The sequence below is a fragment of the Drosophila gunungcola genome (assembly GCF_025200985.1).
Source record: "Drosophila gunungcola strain Sukarami chromosome 2R unlocalized genomic scaffold, Dgunungcola_SK_2 000011F, whole genome shotgun sequence".
NCBI lineage: Eukaryota > Metazoa > Arthropoda > Insecta > Diptera > Drosophilidae > Drosophila > Drosophila gunungcola.
Window position 1 is genome coordinate 1,960,203 of NW_026453169.1, and position 16,525 is coordinate 1,976,727.

At 45.2% G+C, this 16,525-nt stretch overlaps 6 protein-coding genes across 11 annotated transcripts; 3 read left to right on the plus strand and 3 right to left on the minus strand.

The window, feature by feature from the left end:
- Window position 1: 1 nt before the first annotated feature.
- Window positions 2–2,042, minus strand: LOC128255339 (ER membrane protein complex subunit 8/9 homolog). The gene is made up of 2 exons (XM_052984880.1): window positions 1,738–2,042; window positions 2–600 (listed from the first exon to the last, which is right to left on the minus strand). The coding sequence occupies exons 1-2, from the start codon at window positions 1,933–1,935 to the stop codon at window positions 187–189; spliced, it is 612 nt and encodes a 203-aa protein (XP_052840840.1). The 5' UTR covers window positions 1,936–2,042; the 3' UTR covers window positions 2–186.
- A 408-nt stretch (window positions 2,043–2,450) lies between these two features.
- On the minus strand, window positions 2,451–5,936 carry LOC128255323 (ATP-dependent zinc metalloprotease YME1L). Of its 5 annotated transcripts, XM_052984859.1 has the most exons (10): window positions 5,900–5,936; window positions 5,478–5,837; window positions 4,994–5,379; window positions 4,873–4,932; window positions 4,628–4,817; window positions 4,481–4,573; window positions 4,296–4,378; window positions 3,926–4,242; window positions 3,479–3,869; window positions 2,451–3,299 (listed from the first exon to the last, which is right to left on the minus strand). In XM_052984859.1, exons 2-10 carry the CDS (start codon window positions 5,502–5,504, stop codon window positions 2,636–2,638), a joined length of 2,211 nt encoding a protein of 736 aa, XP_052840819.1. In that variant the 5' UTR covers window positions 5,505–5,837; window positions 5,900–5,936; the 3' UTR covers window positions 2,451–2,635. The 5 variants fall into 5 exon arrangements, with proteins under 5 accessions (XP_052840819.1, XP_052840818.1, XP_052840821.1 ...); XM_052984858.1 differs by lacking the exon at window positions 5,900–5,936 and having other exon boundaries at window positions 5,478–5,878; XM_052984861.1 differs by lacking the exon at window positions 5,900–5,936 and having other exon boundaries at window positions 4,296–4,369; window positions 5,478–5,877.
- A 220-nt stretch (window positions 5,937–6,156) lies between these two features.
- LOC128255338 (OCIA domain-containing protein 1) lies at window positions 6,157–7,234 on the plus strand. 2 transcript variants are annotated; one of them, XM_052984878.1, is made up of 3 exons: window positions 6,157–6,343; window positions 6,401–6,890; window positions 6,949–7,234. In XM_052984878.1, the coding sequence occupies exons 1-3, from the start codon at window positions 6,284–6,286 to the stop codon at window positions 7,173–7,175; spliced, it is 777 nt and encodes a 258-aa protein (XP_052840838.1). In that variant the 5' UTR covers window positions 6,157–6,283; the 3' UTR covers window positions 7,176–7,234. The 2 variants fall into 2 exon arrangements, with proteins under 2 accessions (XP_052840838.1, XP_052840839.1); XM_052984879.1 differs by having other exon boundaries at window positions 6,161–6,343; window positions 6,952–7,234.
- LOC128255336 (probable GDP-L-fucose synthase) lies at window positions 7,173–8,483 on the minus strand. Its single transcript, XM_052984875.1, is given in 5 exon segments — window positions 7,173–7,444; window positions 7,502–7,855; window positions 7,857–8,060; window positions 8,119–8,233; window positions 8,288–8,483. Coding segments are annotated over 5 exon segments (966 nt in total). The 5' UTR covers window positions 8,413–8,483; the 3' UTR covers window positions 7,173–7,276.
- Window positions 8,484–8,885: 402 nt separating this feature from the next.
- LOC128255319 (mediator of RNA polymerase II transcription subunit 23) lies at window positions 8,886–14,298 on the plus strand. Its single transcript, XM_052984846.1, is given in 16 exon segments — window positions 8,886–8,989; window positions 9,064–9,157; window positions 9,210–10,132; window positions 10,134–10,175; window positions 10,234–10,320; window positions 10,383–10,585; window positions 10,644–11,020; window positions 11,087–11,261; window positions 11,322–11,810; window positions 11,871–12,197; window positions 12,251–12,474; window positions 12,528–12,610; window positions 12,670–12,817; window positions 12,881–13,538; window positions 13,596–13,736; window positions 13,798–14,298. Coding segments are annotated over 16 exon segments (4,329 nt in total). The 5' UTR covers window positions 8,886–8,944; the 3' UTR covers window positions 14,111–14,298.
- Window positions 14,299–14,401: 103 nt separating this feature from the next.
- On the plus strand, window positions 14,402–15,837 carry LOC128255335 (serine protease snake). Its single transcript, XM_052984874.1, has 3 exons — window positions 14,402–14,713; window positions 14,775–14,982; window positions 15,037–15,837. The coding sequence occupies exons 1-3, from the start codon at window positions 14,461–14,463 to the stop codon at window positions 15,650–15,652; spliced, it is 1,077 nt and encodes a 358-aa protein (XP_052840834.1). The 5' UTR covers window positions 14,402–14,460; the 3' UTR covers window positions 15,653–15,837.
- Window positions 15,838–16,525: the final 688 nt, after the last annotated feature.

Below are 16,525 nucleotides of genomic sequence, written 5' to 3' on the forward strand. Positions count from 1 at the left end.
ATACATGATGAAAGAATTGATTATTTATTAATTAGTTGAATGTTATTTAACTTATATGCATTATTCTAAAGATTACTGAAATCCAAATGTAATTACAATAAATTAAATTGCAAGGTTGAAATTTCGGCGTGTTCCCTTGAATGCGAATTTGCTAGACTAAAACAAACGTACGTTAAAAACAGGCGACTAGTACAGTTTCTGCAGGTCGTTGAGCGACTGGTTTAGGAAGTCGTTGGTCCAGTCGTTCTCCGGGCTGTCCAGATGGTTATCGAAGTCGACCAAGTCGCGCATGGCACCGCGTTTCAGCAGCAGGGACACGCCCTCCAACGTTTGGGACGCCTGCGACAGCGTGAACTTGGCCTTTGACCAACGGGCGCCAGAGTCTCCAGCGCAGCTGAACACCTGGATGGCGGCACGGTCGTGCTGCAGAGTCATCAACTTGTTGTCCACCACCGCGAAGCAGGCGTTCTTGAAGTTCTCCTGGATCTTGTCCGCAATTTTGGCGGCGGGGGTCTTGTCGATCTGATTGTCGTAGAAGTTCTCCGGCGCACTATAGTAGCCGCCGATCACCAGTCCCTCGCGCTCGGCGTATGCATCGATCTGAAAGTAGAAATGGGGAGGATGGTGTTATCAAATGGGTACATATAAAAAATGATTAGTTTCGATGCCTTTTTAACAATTAATTTCACAGTTCAAAATGTCTTTTCTGAAACATTTTTTGCCTCTTTATACAAATAGTCAATTGAATTAGTTCGACATAATAAAATAAAAGTTTGCAAAATTGTTTGTTATAGGTTTAAAAATTTTAAACAAATTTCTGAATACACTTGGTAAACTTTGGATAAAGTACAAACCAATTAAAGGGATTACATAGGTTTTTCAAAAAAGAAATATATTTTTCTTTTTCTATTTTTCTTGCATTTAATGAAACATTCCAAAATACGTTTTTTAAGAAGACATTATCTATTGGTAGAAAGAAGGACATATTACTTTTTAAAATTACCTAATTTAAAAACACGAAAAGTAAAGTCAAAAATTTGTTTTCTTTAAAGTATTTATCAAACATTATTTTTTATTTTTTTAATAAATTTGTCACGAATTATAATTTGGCAAAACAGTTTCACAATTTGAAATTTAATTTTTTTATAATTCGAGATATAATACAAGAAATTCGAGGATATATGTCTAAGATATAATATCAGGGTTATAAATAAGTCTTAAACAATTGCTTGATTCCTGACTGTGAGAACCATGGTACCCCTTAATGAAAGGTTTTGCAAAATATTGATATTATTGTTGCTCTGCGATGGGGTACAAGGTACATTTAAAATACACACGCATAATATTTTAACTTTAAACTTTTTAGCTTAATATCAAATAAATTCACAATGATGAACCTTTGCCATATTCAATTAATTACAATTCTTTCTATGCAATATACATATGTACATGTAAAAGTAAGTCAACAAATATAACCAGAAAAGTAAAAGATAATAGTTTTAAATGGATCCTAAAATGTATTTTGCCAGGTAATTTATAAACTTACTGATTTTGCTTTGAAATTGATTACAATAGGTAAAACTAAACCACACCACACTACCCTAGTGAACGGGGACCTAGATAAATGTTCAAGATAATTAGCTATGTAACTAGGTTGTGCTATTACTAAACATAACCATCGCTGACCGGATTAGAGTTCAGTTCACTGGTACTTTGGAGCCGGCAATTGGCAATTACCTGCATTAGGGCAACTTCTGCCATGGGGGTGACATGCAGACACTGATGAAAAAGCGGAATCGCATCCACGATTTCCACCAGGGAGCCCTTCGAGCTCTTCTCGGCCAGCAACAGTCCGTTGACCGCCTGGTGCGGATACTTGGCGGCGTGGAATATCAACTTGGTGTAGGCTCGCTCCGAAATCTTGTAGTCGCACATTTTCTCTGAATATTATGTCAATTTATTCGGCAAAAAATAAAACATGAATTGGAATTCGACAATTAAGCAGTGTGACCGCACCTCCGCCGTTTAAATAAACCACGTAATCCCCGAAACATACCATTTATGTGTTACTAAAATACCAAATTTCGATTCCCTTGACCTAAATGGATTCCACAATGTCGGATGATCAACTTTTATGAACTTGATAACACCCAGGGGAATGGATTCCACAAAATCTTGAATATCGAATAGAAATTCGTGATTTTATTTTCGGATATGAATATTGAAATAAACAATATTTTTGAGAAAAATTAGAATTTAAACACATTTTAATTTTGCATATTGTTGGCGTTGGCCATTTTACAATCTGATGTTTCAATAATCATTTTAAAGTTTCAAATCTGGTCACATTTTTTGTATGGCGCAAAATTTAAGTGGGTTCGACTTCAATTTGATTTATTACTCAAACTAATATTTAATACTAACGTGGGTTGATGGAAAACATAACTAAATATGTGTAACATTTTATTTCTTAACTGTCCGTCTGCGTCTCGCTTTTGCATGGCTCTTTCTGTTTTTTTTTTTGTATATATTGTAACTAAAAAATATTTTGCAGTTCAGCTGAATGTCCGATGGAAGACCACCCCTGGCCTTCCCTCTGGATCCTTAAACTCCTCCAATCCACACCGATGGGAAACTACGTTTGGCTTTCGTTCAGTATTGCCTTGATGTCGTCAGCATCCAGCGTCTCGTACTTGAGCAGCGCCTCCGCCAGCGCCTTGTGCTCCTTGGTGTGTTTCCTCAATATGGCCTTCGCCCGTTCGTAGCTGTCGCTGAGGATGCGTTTGATCTCCGCGTCCACGGCCTCGATGGTGTTGGGTCCAAGGGTGTCGCCGGTGCCCAGGCCCTTCGACGCCTCAATGGTGCGAAGACCCACTTTGTCCGACATGCCCCAATCCCTGACCATGTGCGTGGCAATCGAGGTGGCCTGCTTGAGATCGCTGCTGGCTCCCGATGTTATTTTTTCCACTCCGAATACAAGCTCCTCGGCAGCACGGCCGCCCATCATCGTGTCCATCATGGCCAGCAGCTGTGCCTTTGTGACGTGGTAACGCTCCTTCTCAGGTATGTAAGCGGTGTGGCCTAGGGACGGTCCGCGGGGCATGATGGTCACCTTGTGCAGCGGATGCGACTCCTTGGTGTAGAAGGCCACAATTGCGTGGCCGCCCTCGTGGTAAGCGGTTATGGTGTTGGCCTCCTCGTCTGGCAGGCGAGCTTTTCGCTCGGGGCCCATAAGTACCTTGTCTCGAGCTGTTTCCAAGTGCTTCATGCTTACTGTTTCGGCTCCGTCGATGGCGGCCCTGTGTTCATTTGTAAATTACAAGAATACCATTAGTATCGCACTTCAAAACAAGCAATCAAATAATCAAGTAAAACGCTGAAAAAATTAAAAAACAAATCTGCTTGTCTCGTATACATAAACTAAATTACTTCTAGTTATTCGATGGTGAAATAGGATTAAAAGAAAATGATTTTTCACCTTAACGCCGCCTGGTTGATCATGTTTTCCAGATCTGCTCCCGTAAATCCGGAGGTGCCTCGCGCCAGTAAATCCAGATCGATTTCGTCATGCAGAATTTTTGTCAGATAGAGGGACAGGATTTCTTTGCGGCCGGTGAAATCGGGCGTGGACACCATTACCTCCACGTCAAAGCGACCGGGTCGGAGCAGAGCTTGGTCTAAGTCGTCGCGGCGGTTGGTGGCGCCCAGAACGATGACGCCGGCGTTCTGATGGAAGCCATCCATTTCGGAGAGCAGCTGATTGATGGTTTGATTTGCATATGGATGCAGCACGGAGTTGGTTCGCTTGGCGCCCACCGAGTCGATTTCGTCGATGAAGATTACACACGGTGCGCGGGCCTTTGCCGCCTCTGTAAAATAGTATTCAGGTTGAGTTGAGTTTTCAAAGAGACAAAGATCAACTTACTAAACAAGTCTCTCACTCGTCTGGCGCCCTGGCCTACAAGCACTTCGTCGAACTCCGGTCCAGCGGCATGGAAGAAGGGAACTTTGGCCTCACCGGCGACTGCACGGGCCAGCAGGGTTTTGCCAGTGCCCGGGGGTCCGACCAGGAGCACGCCCTTTGGAAGCTTGCCACCCAAATTGGAGAACTTCTCGGGGCTCTTCAGGAACTCGACCACCTCCTTCAGCTCCTGCTTGGCCTCGTCGCAGCCCTTGACATCGTCAAAAGTGACGCTGATTTCCTCCGGATCTACCTCCACCTGGTTGCCCAGCTGGATGCTGCTGAAAGAAAGGCAAATCAGGCCAGGAGCAATAAAATTGACGTTGAGGCTCACCGAAAAACGGATCCGTTGGAGGTGGTGAAGAAGCTCAGGAATATTCCCAGGAAAACGACGATTACGACGAGAGTCTGTAAGGTCTGCGTGACAATAACTAGGATTTACTCAAAAATCCGAAGACAAGAGCCTTCTATAGTCTTGCAAGTTCAAAGAACTGACTTAAAATGAAAAAGAAAGCGTACCTTTAGATACTTCATTGTTTTCCCTGATTTTGGAGAATCTTCGGCGTTGGCGGCGGCCAAGTAGCCCTCGGCAAAGGCAATCTTCAGGTTCTCCTAGGATATAAAATAATCAGTACAGGAAGTAAGGTTGTCGTACTGCACGCATACCGAATTATTGTATCCATGGTCGTCGGACTTAGCCAGCAGCCGTCTTAGCTTCTCAGCCTGGAAGGGTGTGTCTCCCTCTAGACGCTGCGGTGGATTTCCCAGCGCGTTCTTCAGACGGGAAGTCATTGTTGGATTGCGCTTTTGTTCCGCCTCGATGGAGCGATCCGTCTTAAAGCCACGTATGTGTTTACTATAAGGGAGAGTAGAGTTCAGCCAAAATTCGTAAATTAGTTCCGTGCACTCACAGCTGTTGTTGGGAGAAAAGCGGACGAAGAAGACCTGGCGTTTTGGTTGGAATCAACTTGCTAGAAGTACGAAAAAGATTAACTAGAGCCTCTAGAAGTTATTAACGGTATATGCACGTACACATTAGCGCCCACGGGCTGGTCACCTACTGCTCCGGTAAGCGAAACTTCGAACTGATAATTTTGCAGCTGGGCGCGACCGATCTGTGTGGAAGGCTCCACTAGGGTGACGCGGACGTCCCGCATGGCAGGCAGCATACTGGTCACCTTGGCCAGCACATCGTTTACCAGCTGCCGGTCGAGGATGCCGTTCAGTCGCGCCGCCCTTTCCACCATGCCATGTAAGCTGGCGCCGGAGCGACTGAGCAGGTTCCTAAGGTCCAGCACGAGGTCATGACTCCGGGCGGACTTCGCGAGGCGCGTCGCATTCGCGCTCCCGTGGAGCTTGGTCCGGTTAACGGAGTAATAGTGTGGCTTTCTGCTGAAGTTGCCTAGGTACAGGTAGGGCTGTCATCGCATCCGATTCCAAGCAGGTGAGTGAAGAGTAAAACAGAGAGAGGGCAGTCAGGTGGGCGGTTCAATGGGATGCCGCAGGAGGCACTTACCACGGAGTGTGTGGTGGTGGAGAACATTGCCAAAAGTACAAATTTTAGTTAATTACAATAACAGGCTCAGGATCGCGGCCAGCAGACGACACAGCTGTAACTTTACTTGACAGCGAAAATGTCATAATCTCGTCGCGTTGTGCGCGGTGCATCCCTGGATCTAGTGGTGCGCAACTTTCCACCCTCGGCACGCGTTCTTACGGGTTCTTACGGACAATTTTGAAAAGTTTAACTGGAGTGATGACTTTGACTTTCGGCTTGATTCGATTCTTAATTTCGTGTGTTGCTTCAAAACTGCCAGTGGCTCAGTCAATGCTTGTCGATTATGATTTGTTTTGGTTGACGGGACCAAGGTTTTCTCTAAAATAAACGATACACTTTGGACACGTCTTAATCGTTGCAAAGGATTTAGAGGACAATACCTTCAATAATTTCTTGGCATAATTGAAAATTAAATGAAAAATTAATTTAAAAAAATTCGGATTTGAATATATATATATAAAATTTTACAAAATGAGGCTAGGTCTACTTTGTCTGAAAGACAACGAACTTGAAGCTTGTGTTTATTTTTCTTGCTTTTCCATGTTCTTTTAAGTAGCTTTATTATCATCACTTTTTGAGCTAAAATATGTAAAATAAACTATGGACTATTTACACGACTCTTTAATACTTAAACCAACGCTAAAACGACCATCACTAGCAGTGGAGTAAACACAGGACTGTTTCGCCGGCAATCAGGGCTGGCAAATCGTCTGCCGGTAGGTGGTCCGTACGTATTTCGCAAATTCGGGTTAAATTGTGTCAACATGGACTCGCCGTTTAACGATAGCTCGCAGCGACCTCCGCAACACTCCCCCCACCCCTTGGTAAGTGCGCATAAGTCCTTCTCAACTGTTCTACAACTGTGTTTAGACATTTTCCAGGCGGACTATCAGTTTTCCGCGGAGGAAGTGAAGGCGTTACGTGAATGCAATACGGAGTCGTTTTTCCAGCGGAGTCTGCCATTCGGCACTGGTCTTGGCTTGCTGGCCTACTTTGGCGTCAAAAACGGGTATCTGCAAGGACATGGCAAGTACGGAGCCGTGCCCAAGGTAGTGATGGGCGTCATTCTGGGCTACTTTGTGGGCAAATTCAGCTACCAGCAGAAGTGTGCCGAGAAGATCATGCGCCTGCCCAACTCCCACTTGGGCGAGTTGCTGCGTCAGCGGAGGCAGGGTGGCGGCGTCATCAGCTCCATCACACCAGACGAGAACCTAGGCAGGGCCTTCACCCTGGCCCCCTTCTCGCCCAGCTCGGCGGATGTTTACAGCGATGAGGCGTATCAGCCGCCCAGGAGCACAGCCCTAAACCTGGACACGGAGTCGCGTCCCACTATGTCAGGCCTGGACGACATCTACCGCCCCACGCTGGACTGTAGGTTCAGATAAACCTTTAGCGTCAAGTTGAGTCTAAATTTACCTATTTGTTGCAGCAGCTGCTTCGATGCTAGACACGGATCTGCCCTTGGAGCCAGCCAAGCCGGGCCAGTCGTACGAAGACCTGCGCCGAAGGAATCGTGAAGAACACTCGAAGCACCAGCAGAGTCCCTACTCGCGGCCCTACGAACCAACAGCTCCCGTCCAGCAGCGACCGGTGGAGCCAGCACGCATCGATCCCGCTGGCAGAAAGAACCAATACGGCGACTCCTGGACAGACTGAGCTGGCACATTAGGCATTGTTATTTTGTTGGACATTAAACGCGCATAAAGTTCTGTGTACAGACAATGTCTATTTACATTTGTGGGGACTGCAATATGGAATTACTTTCTGGCCTGATCGTAATTGTCTTTGTACCACTTCACCGACTTTTCGATGGCCGTTTCAAAGTTCGTAAATGCGTAGTCCGGCAGGAGCGAGCGAAGCTTGGCATTGGATGCAGTCTTCTTGTACTGTCCATCCGCCTTGCTCGTATCACAGACCAGTTTTCCCTAGAATAGGAAAAGTTATGGAGCGGTAGATCTCAAAAAATCTGATGAATAGCTCACCTTAAAGTTAAATGCCTTTGCTATGGCCTGAGCAACTTCGTAGATGGTCACCTCCTGGGCCTCGTCCACGCTCAGGATGATGGGCTCCACGCTGTCATAGTTCCGGAGCACCCAGATCATAAGCTCGGCCAGGTCCAGGGAGTATACAAACTGACGTAGGGGCTTTCCGCTTCCAAAGACTGTGAATACCTTTTCGCTCTCCGGCACTTCAGGCTGCTCTTTGATCAGCTGGTGCATCCGATTGATCATGCCCGGAATCACATGGCTCACCTCGGGCTTGTAGTTGTCGTGCGGACCGAAAATGTTGCACGGGATAACAGAGCTGTACAGCCGGCCGTATTTGTCGTGATAGGCAGTGGTTCTGCACGTCTATCAGTCGCTTCGCGTAGGAGTAGCCATAGTTGGACGGGTGTGGCGGCCCATTGTGCACCATGGTCTCATCAATTGGATAGCTGGTTTTGTCCGGAAAAATGCAGGTGGACAGGCAGGAAACGACCTTGCTGCAGCCATGTTCGTGTGCCGTTTGCAGGACATTATCGTTGATAAGCAGGTTGTTGCGCTAAACGGGATTCGATTGAAATTGGATTTCGGACCATGCTTGTAGTTTCAAAACTCACCAGGAAGTCCAGGTTGTTGTTCATGTTGTGGAACAAACCACCGACCATGGCGGCCAGGTGGATAACATGAGTAGGCCTTTCCCGGGCGAAGAGTGCCTGCGTGGCTGCCAGATTTCTGTGGAAACCTTTGTTTATGCTTCTGATACCTCGGTGGTTTCTATTAACTCACGTCAAATCGGCGTCCTTGGAGCCAGCAAAGTACCATTGCTCATCAGTTGGAGCCTGTTCCTTAATTACCGCCTCCAGGGCTTTGCCCACGAGGCCAGTTCCACCTGTGACCAGCACTTTTTTCATTGTTTTTGTGCGATTCCACGGATAAGTAAACTATTTTGTTAGTTTCTCTAACTTCTAGTGTGACCAACAGTTTCAAATGCCGGTAGGTAAGCAATGCTGCCCAAAAGTTTTTTTTTAGCCAAATGTAAGCGGGAGTCATTAAAAATGTTTATAGGGAGATTCTTGAAGCAGATTTTGATTTGCTTTAGGTTTCCGTGTTGGCTTAACTTAAAACGTACCTTTATAAAAGTAGATAAATAGAAGTATGCATAAAAACTATTTTAATCAAATACAAATGTGATTGTTTTCATAATAAGCTTATGTTATATGTCAAATAATAAAACAAAAACCCAATTTTACCTATTAGTTTGTAGCATAAAAATTTCCATAAGAACTACTTTAATTACAGCTGTATGACAGGTTTTAGCTACTTTATGTTATCAGCACAGCTCTAATTATAGCTTATTTCTAACCACCTTCTGGTCACACTGCGGAGAAGAAGTGCAGACGCGATTTTGTTTATGCGGTGTCGGAAATGCGAAAAACAATTTAAATGGATATGGAAACGCAAGTTATAGACACCGTCAACGAGTTTTTGGTAACAGCAACACTTGAACATTTTGAAAACCACCTGTTGACTTATGTACATTTGTATTGATTTCTTTTGTATAGAAGGTGGACTCCATTGACGAGGCGTTTGTGAGCGTCATTGTTTTCAAGCCAAATGGCGAGCAGGAGCGAGCCACCAGCTTCGCCAATGATTTGGGTAAGTAAGCATCTCTCCCGGATTTCAATCAATAACAAGTTTTTTTTTTCAGTTACCGCTTTTGGGAACGTGGCACAGGAGAACCGGGAGCAGGTGCTGCGAGTTTACCTGCTGCGGGCGGCCGGCGCCTCTGGCTACCACATCAAGGTGCTGATGGCGGCACTGGTAAAACTGGTGGACGCACACGTGATCACTGCAAGGATGCTGTGCGACAAGGTGCTGATGTGCGAGAAACTGGACTACGAGCACAGGACCTTCTGGATCGAGAGCTTTCGGCTGATCAAGCGCGTGATCGCCCAGGTGGACTACAAAGGCGTGCGCGAGATCATGAAAGTGTGCCGCGACAAGACGCAGTGGTTTCCGCCCAACGTCAACGTCACCTACATGCCACAGCTTCTGGCCGCCGAGGATATCCTACGCTTCATCTTCGACCGCAACAATTGCCTGCTGCCCGCCTATTTCATTGCCAACGAGATTATGCGTCCGTTTCCCTACCATTGGAAGCTAAACCGGCTGATGACCGACTTTGTCGAGGAATTCCGCACCACGGCGCAAATGGTCTCTATCATCGGACACGCCAGTATGCTGCCTATAGTGGAACACTTCGGCTACGCCGATCACATGATGAACTCCTGGCGGCTGGACCACAACACCCTCAAGTTTAACTTTAAAGGCAGCCTGCCCTACGAGCCAGAGCTTCTCGAGGAGCAAAAGCCCCTGCTCCGCTACGTTTTGGAGCAGCCGTACTCGCGGGAGATGGTCTCACAAATGCTGAACCTTCAGAAGCATCAAAAGCAGCGTTATAATGCCCTGGAGGAGCAGCTTGTCAACCTGATCGTCCAGGCCATGGAGATGACGGAGGCCAATGACGCCACTGCGGGCAGTGGCTTCAACGCCTCAGACGAACAAATTACGCCCTACGAGTGGGTGTGGCTGCATCTTTCCTCGCAGCTAATCTACTTTGTGCTATTCCAAGTTTGTTAGTTTTATGCACATTGTGTTGGCGCTTCACGAGAAGGTAGGTTTCCTGAAATCAAATCAAACTTATATTCTAACTCATTTTTTTTCATCCATAGCTTTCGAAGTTGGAGCTCAGGAAGGGTCGTGACCAGCTGATGTGGATCCTCTTGCAGTTCATCTCTGGAAGCATTCAAAAGAATCCTGTAGGATGATGATTTCCGGTGTTTATCATATGATACACATTCACAATGTCTTTTAATTGTAGATTACCAATTTTCTGCCCGTGTTCAGGTTGTTTGACCTTCTCTACCCCGAACTGGAGCCACTTAAGTTGCCAGATATCAACAAATCTTCGATGGTCCGCCACATGGCTCCCATTTGCGTGTGGATCCACCTGATGAAGAAGGCGCGAGTGGAGAATATGAACATTACTCGACCTCTGCCCATTGCGCTTAAAAACCATTACGAGTAATACCTGATTGCTTTCCTTAGAAATACTATTAAAATTGATTGGTTTTTTGAACAGCTTTTTGCAGCACCTGGTCACGCCCAACACCATGATGAACATGACTCTGGGCAACGACTTCCGCATCATTCTAATCTGCAATGCTTATTCTACGAATCAAGAGTACTTTGGGCGACCCATGGGCTTGCTGCTGGATGCTTTGAATGGCTCTTCGAAGTCACCGAATGGCGCCCAGATACCAGCAGTTACCTTCTCGGTCACGGTTCTGGACAGTCTGACGGTGCACAGCAAAATGTCGCTAATCCACAGCTTTGTGACCCAGATGCTGAAGCAGGCCCAAACCAAAGGGCAAGTTCCAGCGGCGGCGCTATTAGAGACTTATGCCAGACTTTTGGTTTATACGGAAATCGAATCGCTGGGCATCAAGGGATTCCTGAGTGAGTCTAGCCAGTAATCCCATTTTAACTCAGTTTGTTTTTATAATTTCATGTTTTTCCCTGTAGGCCAACTAATGCCAACTGTGTTTAAAAACCATGCCTGGGCTATGCTGCACACCTTGATGGAAATGTTTTCGTACCGGCTGCATCATGTGCCCACCCACTACAGAGTCCAACTGCTATCTCTGCTCCATTCATTGTCCTCCGTGCCGCAAACAAACAAGATGCAGCTCAATCTTTGGTGTGTTATAAATGCATATGTCAAGTATTTCGATTTGGCTAAGTCTTATATTCTTTGCAGCTTTGAATCCACTGCTTTGCGTCTGATTACCAGCATCGGATCTGCGGAGTTTCAGCCACAGTTCTCGCGGTACTTCAACGACAAATCTCCCGGAGCGGTGGCGTCTAATGAGAGTGAGGAACTAAACCGGGTTCTCATCCTTACACTCGCGCGTTCCATGCATGTTCACGGCGGCGGCGATGAGATGCAAGGGTGGTGCAAGGATTTCCTGTCTAACATCATTCAACACACGCCGCACTCGTGGCCCATGCAGTCGCTAGCCTGTTTTCCGCCCGCTTTAAATGAGTACTTTACCCAGAACAACCAACCGCCGGAGAACAAACAACAGCTTAAGAAGGCCGTGGAAGAGGAGTACCGCACCTGGACATCCATGACAAACGAAAACGACATCATTGCGCACTTCCTGCGACCAACCACAAACCCCTTGTTCCTTTGCCTGCTGTTCAAAATAATTTGGGAGACGGAGAACATAAGCCCAGTGGCTTACAAGTGCGTAACGATACGATTTTTTCCCTTCCGCCACACCAGATAATGATGGTTTTATTTTAGAATCCTGGAGGGTATAAGTGCGAGAGCCTTATCCACTCACTTGCGCAAATTTTGTGACTATCTAGTGGCCGAAGTGGCTAGCTCCTCGGATGGTCGGGATTTTATTCACAAGTGCGTGGACACGATTAACAACATGATCTGGAAGTTCAATGTAGTGACCATCGATAGGGTTGTGCTTTGCTTGGCTCTTCGAACGCACGAGGGCAACGAGGCTCAAGTCTGTTTCCTCATTATACAGCTGCTTTTGCTAAAAGCCAGTGAGCTGCGGAATCGAGTTCAGGAGTTCTGCAAGGACAACAATCCTGATCATTGGAAGCAGAGCAATTGGTAAGTGTTGAATTTTATTAAAGACGTAAATTTAATGTAAATATCTTCCTTAGGCAGGACAAGCATTTGTCCTTTCACCAAAAATTTCCGGAAAAGTTCGCCCTGGACGAATCTGCATCTCAGATTGCGCTGCCCGTGTACTTCAGCAATGTCTGCCTGCGATTTCTGCCTGTTTTGGACGTTGTGGTGCACAGATTCATCGAGCTCACCATAACGAATGTTCACCAAATACTTGGCTTCATTTTGGATCATCTGAGCATACTCTACAAGTTCCACGGTTCGTTACGAGCTCCTTTCAAGATACTCAAAACTCAAGTTTACCCATTGCAGATCGCCCCATCACGTATCTCTACAACACCCTTCATTATTATGAGCGAATCCTAAGGGATCGTCCGGCGCTGAAGAAAAAACTGGTAAAAGTTCTTCGAAATATTAATTTTAGTTTAAGTATATTTAATTGTATTGTTTCAAGGTGGGCGCTATTACTAGCGCTTTTAGTGAGATTCGCCCGCCCAACTGGAGCGTTAGTGAGCCTTATAAGGTATTTCTGCAAAACCAGGACTCGTTATGGACACCCGAATTGAGTTACTATATGAGCTTGATCAGACGCCTGGCAGACAGTGAGTTTGATTTGGGAAGAGTATAAAATGTATTCCAGTTTTGACCCCCCCATTAATTTGCAGCTATCAGTGGGAAGAATGTCTTCTATTCCACCGACTGGCGTTTCAATGAGTTCCCAAATGCCCCGACTCATGCGCTCTATGTGACCTGCGTGGAACTGCTGGGTCTGCCGGTGGCACCCACATTGGTGGCCAACAATCTCATTGATGTGATAGTCAGCGGATATGCGGTCATTCCGCAGAAGGATATACACAGCTATATCAATGCCGTGGGCATTGTTTTGGCAGCTTTGCCAGAGCCCTACTGGAGTGGCATCTACGATCGCTTACAGGATATGCTCAACACACCCAATATGCTGAATTGGACCTACAGATTCAATGCATTCGAGTTGTTTAACTTTAAGACTGTGCGCGAGGCGATGCTGGAGAAGACCTACGCCGTGGTGTTGGCCGTGGCTCACTCGGTGTTTCATCACATGGGCGCCTTTAAGCTGGCGGCGATGACCAGGTACCTCAAGGAGAAGCTAAAGCCGTGCGTGCGAACTGAGCAGCAATTGTTGTACCTGTGTCACGTGTTTGGGCCCTTCCTGCAGCGAATAGAACTTGAAAAACCGAACGCAGTGGCCGGCATTGCCGTGTTGCTCTATGAGATTCTGGAGATTGTGGACAAACAGCACGGACCGAAGCCATTGCAGTACATGGACCAGATATGCGACTTTCTGTAAGGCACGCCAATTAACTTGACTAAAATAACTAACTAACTAACTAATCTTTACAGCTACCACATCAAATATATACATGTGGGTAACATTATTAAAAACGAATCGGAGGCTATTATTAAGCGGTTACGGCCCCTACTACAGATGCGCCTAAGGTTCATAACACATCTCAACCTGGAGGATATTCATTCGGAGAAGATGTAAGAATGATTTAAAATAAAAGTGAACTTAGTTAGACTTTATGTTTTTAAATAATTTTAGCTCCGATAACGCCATCAATAATGCACTGTCAACACAAACGCAATCCCCCCTGCAACCCCAACACCAACAGCAGCCACAGCAACAACATCAGCAGCAACAACAGCATCAACAACAGCAACAACAGCAGCAAATGCAAATGCAACAGCAACAGGTGAATGCAGTGCAAACAACAAGCCTTCCATTGGGCAGCGGTGGCAGCCTGCAGCAACAGCAGCAACTCAATCAGCAGCAGCAGCAGCAAATGTACATGCAACACATGCAGCAGCAGCAGCAGCAACAACATCAACACATGCAAAACATGCGACACAATTAGTGCAAGCAGGCATAGAATCTAAGCTTAATTTTAAAGTAGTATTATCGTCTAATTGGCTCGTTTTTGCATTAATTGTCGTGTAATTATGTACGTTCAATTTCCATGTATTGTATGAACCGTTCTCAGATATGTTCTAAGAAATTTTACAAAAACTACGTTTGAATGCTATTATCAGTGGGCTATCTATCCCGCCAATTTCTTCAATCAAAAGCTTTACATGAGCCATTTGTGGAGTCTCTGATTTTGGCTTGGAAATCAGCTAAACTTAAAGCTCATCGCTGTTCAGTTGTGATGGTAGATCTGGTCAACCTCGAGTGCCGTTCTCAGTTGTGCCCTCAAAGCGTTCGGCTATGCACGCGTTTCCCGGAACTAAGTGGCTGGTGCTTTTAGTTTCAGTCGGTGTGGCGGCCGAGTACTGCGACAATGGCACGGGCGAGTGCAAGGATTTGACTCCATCGGACTGTCCAGTGATATTCTACAACCAGCACCTGATAGGATCTAAAGTCAAGTACTGCGACGAGTTCAACGATATTGTCTGCTGCCCCATACCGCTGGATCATCAGAACTTAAATCCTGTTGAACAGACAAGGCCGTTCGAGAAGCGTAAGCGGTGATAACAATAATTTTCGTTCATTATTAACATTTCATTCCCAATTCCTGCCAGAGTGCAAGCAGTACAACGAGGCCAGAGCCGCCTGTCGCTCTACGCCCTTCATTGTGGGCGGCACAAAAGCGTCGGGTCGGGAGTTCCCCTTCATGGCGCTGATCGGCACACGTCGGGGTAACAAGTCCGAGAGCAATTGGGATTGTGGTGGTGCATTGGTGCATCCGAGATTCGTTCTGACAGCAGCACATTGCCTGGAAACGGATGAGTATGCTTACTTTGGTTAGCTCACTCATGACTTATCAATGTTTCCGAATTCCAGATCTAAGTCCGAACGATTAGACCCAAATTTCGATTCACCCAAGTTTGTAGTTCGACTAGGCGAACTGGACTATAACAGCACCACTGACGATGCCCAAGTGCAGGATTTTCGGGTGGTAAACTATATCGTGCACCCGGGCTATGATACGGAGGACGAAGAGCGCGGCTTTAAGAACGACATTGCTCTGGTGGAACTGGATAGGGATGCTGCGTTTAACGATCATGTAGCGGCTGTCTGCCTGCCTCCCAGCAGCGGCAACGAGAACGAACAGGTGACAGCCGCCGGCTGGGGATTCACCGCGGACGGAGTGAAGTCCTCTCACCTGCTGAAGGTCAGCCTGCAGCGATTCACCGACGAGGTGTGCCAGAAACGCCTGCGCTTCAGCATCGAGACGCGCACCCAGTTTTGTGCAGGATCGATGACCAGCGAAAAGGACACCTGCAACGGCGACTCCGGCGGACCTATCTTCGTGCAGCATCCGCTCTATCCGTGTCTAAAGCAGGTGATCGGTATTGTATCGTATGGATTAGTTTGTGGCTCTCAAGGTCTTCCGAGTGTTTACACCAAGGTTCACCTTTTCACGGACTGGATCGAGAGCATTGTGTGGGGCAACTAAGTATAGCAGGAATAGATTCTTTATTTCACACTAAGAAATCAATTAAATTGAGCCTGAGATGTACTTTTCTGCTCTAAATTTAAACTTAAATTAGTTCCACCGCGATAGTTATCTTTGGAAGTATTCTTTTTTAGCTAGGATGCAACTTAAAAAGAATACATAAAAAATTAAACATTAAATAAAAACATCGAGACTAAGTGTAATTTAATAAAACAAAAGTGCGCACTCGTATTTGAATTCTTTTTTTTTTTGCTTATAATTTCTTATAATATATGATAGTTCATAAAAATAATAATTAAATAATAACAATAATGTTTCAACTGATGGCATATATATTGGATTACAGAAAAAACAACTTATTTTAATAATTAGCATTTTTCAATTATTATCTTAATTATAATCATTGAACCATGGACGGTTTCAAATCGAAACCAGCGATTCTTCTTTTAATACACTCAATAATAGTGGCTAAGGTTAAGCATATCCTAAGTATTTGCATTATATAATAATAAAATAGTTAGTTAGAAGTTAAAATAAAATATTAAAGTTGCATAACATATATTATAACCTTTTATTTGTACCACTTTTATAATAACCTTAATAGCAGTGATATACTTATATTGATTAATGAAGTAAAACTAAAAAATTACGATCTTTTTGTTTACCGCTTTTATAACAAACTTTATAATAGTGTATAAACTTATAGTAAGTTTAGTGAAAACCATCCGTGTATTTTGGTCTAAAACACATGGAAACGCAATTTCGAATTTACCAACATAAAATGTACCCCTTTGGACAAGGAATATGTAGATTTTGATCCATGTTTTCTGAAATCAAAAAACCGGACTAAAAAATTTATGACGTTAAGGACTT